Source organism: Nicotiana tomentosiformis, chromosome 9 (assembly GCF_000390325.3).
Source record: "Nicotiana tomentosiformis chromosome 9, ASM39032v3, whole genome shotgun sequence".
Taxonomy (NCBI): domain Eukaryota; kingdom Viridiplantae; phylum Streptophyta; class Magnoliopsida; order Solanales; family Solanaceae; genus Nicotiana; species Nicotiana tomentosiformis.
In genome coordinates, this window is record NC_090820.1 from 112,418,600 (window position 1) to 112,430,865 (window position 12,266).

The window sequence follows — 12,266 nt, forward strand, 5'->3', positions numbered from 1 at the left end:
TTATCTACTCGTTGCTAAAAATGGTCTTCCTAATATTAGTGGTATCTCCTTATTCTCCTCCATATTCACCACTATGAAATCTATAGGAAATACGAACTTATCCACCCACACCAAAACATATTCTACTATCCCCTCAGCTGTTATAGTCATTTGGTCTGCCAGCTGCAAAGATATCGGTACTGACCCTATCTCTCTAATTTCATTCTCCATCTTCCTGTAAATAGACAAAGGCATTAGATTAATTGAGGCACCAGAATCACATAAAGATTTATCAAAGTTAAGAGTGCCTAAAGAGCAAGGTATTGTAAAACTTCTTGGATCTCCACACTTTTGTGGGAGTTTGTTTTGCAGGATTGCACTATAATACTCTGTGAGCTTAACCACCTTGGTCTCTTCTATCTTTCTCTTCTTCTTAAGGACCTCTTTCAAGAACTTTGCATAAATTGGCAATTGTGAGAGAACTTCAGTGAGTGGCAGGTTTACATTAACATGTCTCAGCATATCTAAAATATTTTCAAACTGCTTGTCCAACTTTTCTCTATAGAGCTTTTAGGGAAAAAGGTAGAGCAGGCATGTGCTTGCTCACATCATCAGATTCCTCCCTTCTTGAATTTTCATCCTTCTTCTTTTTCTCAACTCCCTTCTTGCCTTTCTCAGTCTTTTTATCATCTTCAATTTTTAGCTCTTTCCCACTTTATTTTTCAGGCATGGCTTCTTTGTGAATTGGAGTGGGATCGTTCAACACTTGTCTACTTCTCAAGGTCACAACATTTACCGTTTCTTTGGGATTCTTTTCAGTATCAACTGGCAGAGTACTTTGGATTCTATCAGATAATATAGTTGCAATTTGTCCCAATTATCTCTCCAAGTTACGCAAACCTGTCCCAAGTTATTTGATAGCTTCCCCATTATCATCTAATATTTCATCAGTCTTGACAATAAATGACTTCATAAGATCTTCTAACCCAGACTACATTGGTTTTTTAGGCTGAAATTGCGGCCTCGACAGATTCCCAAAACCATGAGCTCCTTGAAATCTCGAGTTATTTTATTGCCATGCATTTGTTGTACCCCCAGGTGAACTCCATGAAAAACTGGGGTGCTTCTGACCCATTGTATTGAAGTTGTAATTACCCACAACATTAACTTCCTCAATTGAAACTTGAAACTCATGAGTAGGGTGTCCTCTTCCACATATGTCACATGCTGCATGAGGCTCATTATGTATTGAAGCTAAGGTTAGCTTCCTTATTTCCTTTTGCCATGACATCAAGCTGTACCTGCACAGATGTGTTAGTATCAACCTGGTGAATACCAGTTAATATTCTTCTTTCAGCAATCTCTGAGGGCCATTGATTTGCATCTTCGGACAACTCATATAGAATAGTAACTATCTCCTATGGAGTCTTCTTCATCAATAGACCTCCAGCTGCATTACTCAATGTTCTTCGTGAGGTCGGTTTCAATCCATCCTAAAAGTCCTAGAGTTGCATCCAGAGTTTAATTATGCTAGGTTGACACTTTCTGACTATCTCCTTAAATCTCCCCTAGGCTTCAAACACCGTTTCAGTCTCATTCTGGCAAAATTTATGGATATATCTTCCAAACTTGCCCGTTTTAGCTGAGGAGAAATATTTAGCAAGAAATGTTTTGGTCATCTCTTCCCATGTTCTAATCGATCCCTGGGGCAAGCTTCGAAGCCAGTGTTTTACATCATCTTTGAGAGTGAAGGTGAATACCCTTAGATAAACTGCATCTTGTGACACACTATTTTATTTAAAGGTGTTCATGATCTCCTCGAAGTCCATTAGATGATTGATTGGATCTTCGTTCATCTTTCCTCTGAAGACACGACTGTTTTGGAGGGTTTGGAGCAACCCTTGCTTTAATTCAAAATTGTTGGTTGCAACTGGAGGTGGTCTCATACTAGATAATCCTTGGTTCTAGACCGGTCTAGCATAAGCACCGAGTGGTCTCCCTTGTCCTGGAGCTATGTTTCCGAATTATTCTGGAACCAAAGGTTGATTCTGAGCTATTCTTCGAGTTCTCTCTTCCTTATAAGCAATTTGTGCATCTATGAGTGATGCTTCTTCAGCATCTCGTGTAGTTGTTTCTCTAAGTTGGGCTACCTCTCTCGTAGCCAAATCAACATTATCATCATCTCCCGCAATCTTTTCTTTGGTTGAGGATTGCCCAACCTTCTCTATATTCCTAGGAAGATTTCTTTCCCTCCTCAACAGTCGCAGATGTTTCTCGACTTATGGTTCGTATGGTTGTAATTCCTTACTAGAAGATCGAGTCATGCACTAATCTAATTTCTAGCATGCACACAGTCAATGAACACTCCAACGTAAAAAGGGAAAAAAAAATAAAATAAAAATAGAGAGAAAAATTTATGAATTAGCACTACAAACTATTTCAAACACTATTGATTGTCAATCGCCAAAATTTGACGAGCTTGAAACACATACTAAATTATGCTCGCTAGTCGAATATAGTAAATTAAAATATCGTATCCACAGGGATTGTAGTTAAATAGTATTATTGTTGTTTGTAGCTAGATTGCTATCCAATATGATCACACTTGATGTTTATATGACTAAAACTAAGATTAAATAAAAGTCTAAACTATTGACTAATAACAATCAACGCAAGTATTAAGTAAGGGAAGTTATCAATTGGGAGAAGATAGGGTTGATAGGATAGGTGCAAGACAAATGCTTGGGATTTAACTCTAAATAATTCACTTCTAATGTTCAAGTGAGTCTCTCGAATTCACTTGGTTATTAATTCAATTGATTAGTAGAAACTCCTCTCTCAATTAAGTCTCAACCTCACAAGATAAACCAATTTTATGCACGTGAAGATATGCACGAATTCGTAGTGGATTGGTCTTTAGGAGAACCTTTCTCGATTATCCTCCTAACTAATTTTAATCAATAATTCAACTATCCCCTTCCGATTACCAAGAAGAATTAATGACTTCAATCAACAAAATATAATTCAATAATATCACAAGTTATGCCTCTCTCTCGATTACATGAACAAGTGTATATAGATGCAACAGTTAAAACATCCAAAATGATTCAATACATAAAACTAGAGTTAATTATCCACACATAAGTATCAATACACCAAATCCATCATACCCTAAAGAGAAGTACTCCATGGATATGGTGTAATTCATCATAACAATGTTTAAGTTAAAGGTAAACATAAAACAATCCAAACCCTTGTCTTGAGTGAGGATTGAATGTTGAAATCCTTGAGCTTTTGCTTCTCCACCTCCTCCTTGGGTTACTTAGGTCTAAGATGTGTCAAAAGTCCAAAAAATAATATTTTTCCATGTATTTATACTAAGTTGGGTCGGGACCGGACGGAAACACCTTTTCCTACGCGAATTTGGAAAATACTTTGTAAATTTTGCACAGGCGCGCCACATGAGGAGACGCTCCATGCGGGGCATTAGTGGGGAAATCCAGAGAGTTGATTCTGACAGGCTGTCGTGACAGTGGGGGTTTCTCTGAGTACGGATTTTTCTTGACTTTTTTTTATATCCAGATGTTGTTCTCGACCCCCGAACGCGATCCCGGCGTACTCCCTTGTGCTTTTACTCATACTACAAATCTCCAAATCAATCAAATTCATTCTGTAACATCTTCATAGCTCGGAATCCTCCTACAAGGCATAAAATACATAATTAGTGCATAACACTATCGATTAAAGCACAAACTCTATTAAAGTGAAGTAAATTTGAGTGTAACAAGCGACTAAAACACGAGATTATAGCCTACCATCACCCGAACCCATGTGGATGACATGGACTATAGCACACGAAAAACTTGAAATCGGGCGCATTTTCAATTTTATGTCCCTAAAACACCAAAAAGAGAGGAACGGTAATGGCTAGGAAATGACTAATGTTCCTTATGTCCTTTTTGATGGGCCAAATTTGTTTTAGGCGCTTTGGGTCCGTGCGCCTGAACCTATATGTATGGCATGGGCTATAGCACACGTAAATCTGCGAATTTGGCGAAATTCTAATTTTATGGCCCTAAACGGCCAAAACCTGAGGAACGGTCATGGAGAGATGATGACTAATGTTCCTTAGGTTATTTGTGATAGGCCTACAAAATATTAGGCGATCCGGGTCCGTTCCCCGGAACCATGCGAATGGTGTGGGCTATAGCACACGAAAATTAGGGAATTAGATGACATTCCTATTTTATGGACCTAAATCGCCAAAGTATGAGAAATGGTGTTGGCGAGGAGATGACAAATGTTCCTTAGGTCATTTTTGATTTCTCGGCAAAATTTTAGGTAATTTGGGTCCGAAAACGTGAAAATCTGGGAATCGGGCGGAATTCCAGTTTTCTGCCCCTAAACCACTAGAAAATGAGGAACGGTCATGGCGAGGCAATGAATAATGTCACATATGTAGTTTATGATGTGCCGATAAAATTTTAGGCAATCGGTGTCTTGACACTCGGACCCATGCGGATGTCATGGGCTATAAAACATGAAAATCTAAGAATCGCGTGGAATTCCAGTTTTATGGTCCTAAAATTCTAAAAAACGAGGAACGATCATGGAGAGGCAATGACTAATGTTCCTTAGATAATTATTGATGGGCCGGAAAAATTTTAGGCGATCCGGGTTCAGGTGCTCGAACACATGCGGATGACGTGGGCTATAATAGACGAATATTTGGGAATGAGCCGGAATTCTAGTTTTACGGTGCTAAAACGCCAAAAATGAGGAACGGTGATGGCGAGGTGATGACTAACATTCCTTAGGCCATTTTTGATGGGCCGGCAAAATGTTAGGCGACCCGTGTCCGAGAGCCCGAACCTATGCGGATGGAGTGGTATATAACATACAAAAATCTGGGAATCGTGCAACTGGAATTTTGCCTACTATTCCCTAGATCACTTTTAATGGGCCGGCGAAATCTTAGGTGATCCAGGTTTGGGTGCCCGGACCTATGAGCATTGCGTGGGCTATAGAACATGAAAATTTGGGAATCAGGCGGAATCCCAATTTTATAGCCCTAAAAGGCCAACAAATGAGTAACGGTCATGGCGAGGTAATGGATAATATTCCTTATGCCATTTTTGATGGACCGGTAAAATTTTATGCGATCCGATTCTGGGCGCCCGGACCCAATGCAAATGGCATGCGCTATAATACACGAAAATTTGGGAATTGGACAGAATTCCAGTTTTATGGCACTAAATGCCAAAAATGAGGAACGGTTATGGCGAGGCGATGAATAATGTTCCTTATGTAGTTTTTGATGGGTCACAAATTTTAGGCGATTCGGATTCGAGCTTTCGGCACCATACAAGTGGCGTGAGCTATAACACATAATAATCTAAAAATGGGGCAGAATTCCAGTTTAACGGTCCTAAAACGGCAAAAATGAGGAACAGTCATGGAGAGGCGATGACTAATGTTTCTTAGCTTATTTTTGATTGGTCGACAAAATGTTAGGCGATCCGGGTCCGGGCGCCCGAACCCATGTGGATGATGTGAGCTATAACACACTTAAATCTAGAAATTGGGAGGAATTCCAGTTTTATGGCACTAAAATGCCAAAAAATGAGAAACAGTCATGGAAAGGTAATGACTAATGTTCCCTAGGTCATTTTTGATGGACATGCAAAAGTTTAGATGACTCAAGTCCGAGCATATGAAAATTTGGAAATCGGGCAGAGTTCTAGTTTTATAATCCTAAAATGCCAAAAAATGAGGAACACTCATGGCTATATAATGACTAATGTTCCTTAGGTCATTTGTGATGGGGCATCAAAATATTTGGTAATCCGAGCCCGGGCACACAAAAAAATGGCAATCGGGCGGAGTTTTAGTTTTATGGTTCAAAAATACCAAAATGTGAGGCACGGTCTAGCGAGGTAATGACTAATATTCCTTAAGTCATTTTGGATGAGCCGGTAAAATTTTAGGTGACCCAGGTCTGGGCGCCCGGACACATGCGAATGGCAAGAGCTATAACACATGAAAATTTGGGAATTAGACGGAATTAAATTTGTTTGGCCCTAAAATGCAAAAACATGAGGAACGGTCATGGCAAGGCAATGACTAATGTTTCTTAGGTCATTTTGATGGGCAGATAAAAATTTAGGCGATCCGGATCCGGATGCCTAGACCCATGCGGATGTCGTGGGCTATAGCATATGAAAAATCGAGAATCGGGCGAAATTCTAATTTTATGGCCCTAAAACGCCAAAAAACTAGGAACAGTCATGGATAGGCAATGAATAATGTTCCATAGGTCATTTTGTATGTGCAGGAAATTTTTTAAGCAATTCGGGTCTGGGCGCTCGAACCCATGTGGATGGCGTAGGCACAAATATCTAGGAACCAGGCGAAATTTTAGTTTTTTAGCCCTAAAATGCCAAAGAATAATAGGAACAATCATGGAGAGGGGATGAATAATGTTATTTAAGCCGGGCCATTAAATGTTAGGCGATACAGATCTAGGCGCCCGGACCCATGTAGATGGTATGGGCTATAGCACATGAAAATCTGGGAATCAGGCGAAATTCAAGTTTTATGATCTTATAACGCCTAAAAACGAGGAACGGTCATTGCAAGGCGATGACTAATGTTCCTTAGATCATTTTGGATGGGATGGCAAAAGTTTAGGCGATCCGGGTCCTGGCGCCCGGACCCATGTGAATGTTATAGCATGCGAAAATCATGGAATCATGCGGAATTCTAGTTTTATGGGCCGAAAACGCCAAGAAATGAAAAATGGTCATAGAGAGATAATGAATAATGTTCCTTAGGTTATTTTTTATGGGCCGACAAAATTTGAGGTGATCCGAGTTAGGGCACCTAGATCCATGCCGATGGCGTGGGCAATAGCACGCGAAAATCTTGGAATCGGGCGGAATTCCAGTTATTTGGCCCTAAAACGTCAAAAAAATAGGAACACTTATAGCGAGGCGATGCCTAATATTCCTTATTTCATTTTTGATGGCCGGGCATCCGGATCCATGCAGATGGCATCGGCTATAGCACACAAAAATATGGGAATCAGGCGGAATTGTTGTTTTATGACCCCTATATTCAAAATACAATGGAACGGCGATGGCGAGTCGATGTCTAATGTTTCTTAAGTCATTTTTCATGGGCCGGTAAAATTTTAGGTGATCCTCATCCGAGCGCCCGGACCCATGCTGATGGCGTGGGCTATATAGCACACGGAAACCTAGAATCGACCAGAATTCCAGTTTTGTGGCCCTAAAATGCCAAAATAATGAGGAACGATCATAACTAATGTTACTTAGGACGTTTTTTATTTTCCGACATACTTTTAAGTGATTCGGGTCCGGGCGCCCATACCCATGCGGATGGCGTGGGCACACAAAAATCTGGGAATTAGGCGGAATTCTAGTGTTTATGGCCCTAAAATGCCAAAATCGAGGAACGGTCATGGCGAGCCGATGAATAATTTTTCTTAGGTCGTTTGTGATATGATGGAAAAATTTGAGACGATCCGGGTCAGCGGGCCCGGACACATATGGATGTCGTGGGCTATAACACGAAAATCTGGGAATTGGGCGGTATTCCAGCTTTATAGCTCTAAAATTTCAAAAAACGAGGAACACTCATAGAAAGGTGATTACTAATATATCTTAGGTCATTTTTGATGGGCCGACAAAATTTTAGGGGATCCGGGCTCCCGGATCCATGCGGCTGGCGTGAGCTATAGCATATGAAAATCTAGAAATTGGGTAAAATTCTAGTTTTATGGCCCTAAATACCAAAAAATAAGGAACGGTCATGGCAAGGTGATTACTAATGTTCTTAGGTCATTTTTTATGCGTCGACAAAATTTTAGGCCATCCGGGTCCGAGCGCCTGGACACGTGTGGATGGCATGCGCTATAAAACATGAAAATCTGGGAATCACACAGAATTCTAGTTTTATGTCCCTAAAACGTTAAAACATGATGAACGGTCATGGCGAGGCAATGACTAATGTGCCTTAAGTCGTTTTAGTGGACCAGTAAAATTTTAGGCGATACAGATCTGGGCGCCTGGACCCATGAGGATGGCATGGGCTATAGCACACGAAAATCTAAGAATCGGGCAAAATTCAAGTTTTATGGTCTTAAAATGCCAAAGAGTGAGTAGCGGTCATTTCAAGGCGATGACTAATGTTCCTCAAGTCGTTATTGATGGGCTGATAAAATTTTAGGTGATCTGGGTCCGGGCGCCCGAACCCACGCAGATGGCCTGGGCTATAGCACACGAAAATCATAAAATCAGGCAAAAATATAGTTTTATGGTCCGAAAATACCAAGAAATGAAAAACGATCATGAAACGATAATGACTAATGTTCCTTAGGTCAATTTGTACGGTCCGGCAAAATTTGAGATGATCCAAGTTAGGGTGCCCAGACTCATGCGAATGGCATGGGCAAGAGCATGCGAAAAGTTTGGAATCGGGCGAAATTCAGGTTTTATGGCCCTAAAACGTCAAAAAACGAGTAACAATCATATCGAGGCAATGATTAATGTTCCTTAGATCCTTTTTTATTTGCTGAAATTTTGTTAGGCAATGCGGGTGTGGGCGCCCGGACCTATGCGGGTGCTGTAGGCTATGGCACATGAAAATTTGAGAATCGAGAAAAAATTCACTTTTATGCACCTAAAACGCCAAAATATGAGGAACGCTCTTGGTGAGGCGATAACAAATGTTTCTTAGGTTTTTTTTATGGACCGGTAAAATTTTAGGCTATCCGGGTGTGGGCGCCGGGACACATACAACTGGCGTGGACTATAGCACGTGAAAATCAGGGAATCTGGCAGAATTCCAGTTTGATGGCAGTAATATGCCAAAAAATGAGGGACGGTGAGACGGTGATGGAGAGATGATGATTAATTTTCCCTATGTAGTTTTTGATGGAAAATTTTAGGCGATTCAAATTCGGGCGCCCGGACACATGCGGATGACGTGGGCTATAGTAATATGAAAAATAAGGAATCGGGCAAAATTATAGTTTTATGGCCATAAAACGCTAAAATATGAGGAACGGTCATGGCGAGGCAATGAATAATGTTCATTAGGCCATCTTTGATAGGCTGGCAAAATTTTAGGCGATATGGGTTGGGACGCCGAGACCCATGCGAGTGGCGTAGGCTATAGCACAAGCAAATTTGGGAATCGGGCAGAATTTAAATTTTATGGCCCAAACATGTCAAAAACATGGAATGGTCATGGAGAGGCGATGTCAAATGTTACTTAGGTCATTTTTGTTGGGCCGAAAAAATTTAAGGCGATCCGAATCCAGGCGCCCAGACCCATGTGAATGGCGTGGGCTATTGCACGCGAAAATCTGGGAATCGGGTGGAATTCTAATTCTATGGCCCTACAAGATAACAAATGATGAAGAGTCATAGTGAGGCGATGCCTAATGTTCCTTATGTCATTTTTGATGGGCTGATAAAATTTGAGGCGATCCGGGTCAGGTCGCCCGGACCCATGCAGATGGCGTGGGCTAGGACACGAAAATATAGAAATCGGACGAAATTATAGTTTTATGGCCCTAATATTCAAAATTCAATGGAATGGCCCTGGAGAGTCGATGTATAATGTTTCTTAGGTCATTTTTGAAGGGCAGCAAAATTTTAGATGATCTGGATCCGAGCGCCCGGACCCATGCGGATGGCGTGGGCTATATAGCACACGAAAACCTAGAATCGGCCGGAATTCAAGTTTTGTGGCCCTAAAATTCCAAAACAACGAGGAACGGTCATGAATAATTTTACTTAGGATGTTTTTCATTTGCCGAAATAATTTTAAGCGATTCGGGTCCAGGGCGCCCGTACCCAAGCGGATGGCGTGGGCTCACAAAAATTTGGGAATCAGGCGGAATTCTAGTTTTTATGGCCCTAAAATGCCAAAAATGAGGAATGATCATGGCGAGGAAATAACTAGTGTTCCTTAGGTTGTTATTTATGGGCGGGCAAAATTTTAGGCAATCCGGGTCCGGGTACACAAAAATCTGGAAATTGGGTAGAATTCCAAATTTTTGGCCCTATAACGCCAAAAAAATGAGAAACGGTTATGGCGAGGCGATGACTAATGTTTCTTAGGTAATTTTTGAAGGGTCGATAAAATTTTAGGCGATACGGGTCCGCGCGCCTAGTGCCATGCGGATGGCATGCGCTATAGCACACGAAAATCTGGGAATTCGACGGAATACATGTTTTATGGTCCTAAAATGCCAAAAACGAGGAACATTCATGGCAAGGTGATGACTAATGCTCCTCAAGTTGTTTTTTATGGTTCAACAAATTTTTAGGCAATCCGAGTCCTAGCGCCCGGAAACGAGGAACAGTCATAGAAAGACGATTACTAATGTTTCTTAGCTCATTTTGGATGAGCATGAAAATGTTTAGGGGCTCCGGGTCCGGGCTCACGAATCTATGCGGATGACGTGAGCTATAACACAAGGAAATCTAAGAATTGGGTAAATGCCAAAAAAATCTAGTTTTTATGGCCCTAAAATGCCAAAAAAATGAGGAACGGTCATGGCGAGGTGATTACTAATGTTTTTAGGTCATTTTTGATGTGTCAAAAATATTTTAGGCGATCCGGGTCTGAGCGCATGGACCCATGAGGATGGCATGCTCTATAGAACATGAAAATCTGGGAATCAGACAAAATTCTAGTTTTATGGCCATAAAACGTAAAAACATGATGAACGGTCATGGCGAGGCAATGACTAATGTTCCTTAAGTCATTTTTGATGGGCCGCTAAAATTTTATGTGATGCAGATATTTGGGCGTCGGGACCCATGCAGATGACATGGGCTATAGCACACAAAATCTGAGAATCAGGCAAAATTCAAGTTTTATGGTCTTAAAACGCCAAAAAGCGAGGAACGGTCATTGCAAGGCGATGACTAATATTCCTCAGGTCGTTATTGGTGGTCTAACAAATATTTAGGCGATATGGGTATGGGCGCCTGGACCCATGCAGATGGCGTGGGCGATAGCATACGAAAATCATGAAATCGGGTAAAAATCTAGTTTTATCGCCCGAAAACGCCAAGAAATGAAAAACGATCATGACGAGATAATGACTAATGTTCCATAGGTAATTTTTTATGGGCCGACAAAATTTGAGATGATCCGAGTTAGGGCGCCCAGAATTATGCGGATGACGTGGGAAATAGCACGTGAAAATCTTGGAATCGGGCAGAATTCAAGTTTTATGGCCCTAAAACGTCAAAACACGAGTAACGTTCATAGAGAGGCAATGATTAATGTTCCTTAGATTCTTTATTATGGGCTGGAAAATATTTAGGCAATGCGGGTTTGGGCGCCCGGACCCATGCGGGTGGCATAGGCTATGGCACATGAAAATTTGAGAATCGAGGGAAATTCTAGGTTTATGGGCCTAAAACACCAAAATATGAGGAACGGTCTTGGTGAGGCGATAAAAAATATTTCTTAGGTTGTTTTTATGGACTGGTAAAATTTTAGGCGATCCAAGTGTAGGCGCTGGGACCCATACAGCTGGCGTGGGCTATAGCATGCAAAAATCAGGGAATCTGGCAGAATTCCAGTTTGATGGCACTAATACGCCAAAACACGAGGAACGGTGATGGCAAGATGATGACTAATGTTCCATATATATTTTTTGATAGGCCGCAAAATTTTATGCGATTCAAGTTCAGGCGCCCGGACTCATGCAGATGACGTGGGCTATAGTATATGAATAACTAGGAATCGGGCGGAATTCTAGCTTTATGGCCATAAATTGTCAAAAACGAGGAACGGTCATGGAGAGGTGATGACTAATGTTCCTTAGGACATTTTTATAGGTTGGCAAAATTTTAGGTGATCTGGGTCGTGACGCCGAGACCCATGCGGATGGCGTGTGCTATAACACACGCAAATTTGGGAATTGGGCGGAATTCAAATTTTATGGACCAAAAATGCCCAAATACATCGAATGGTCATGGAGAGGCTATATCAAATGTTCCTTAGGTTGTTTTTTTGGGCCGACAAAATTTTAGGCGATCCGAATCTGGGAGCCCAGATCCATGCAAATGGCATGGGCTATTGCACACGAAAATTTGGGAATCGGGCGGAATCCAAATTTTATGGCCCTACAAGCTAACAAATGATGAAAGGTCATGGCGAAGCAATGCCTAATGTTCCTTATGTCATTTTTGATGGGCCGACAAAATTTGAGGCGATCCAGGTCAAGGCGCCCGGAC

At 41.3% G+C, this 12,266-nt stretch overlaps 1 protein-coding gene across 1 annotated transcript; it reads right to left on the reverse strand.

Moving 5' to 3' along the window:
* Window positions 1–501, reverse strand: LOC138899371 (uncharacterized). The gene has a single exon (XM_070185537.1). It carries the CDS (start codon window positions 499–501, stop codon window positions 1–3), a length of 501 nt encoding a protein of 166 aa, XP_070041638.1.
* Between the last annotated feature and the right edge of the window lie 11,765 nt (window positions 502–12,266).

Bases quoted from the DNA above. Each gene is read 5' to 3' on its own strand.
- LOC138899371 (XM_070185537.1), bottom strand. From the start codon at position 501: ATGCTGAGACATGTTAATGTAAACCTGCCACTCACTGAAGTTCTCTCA.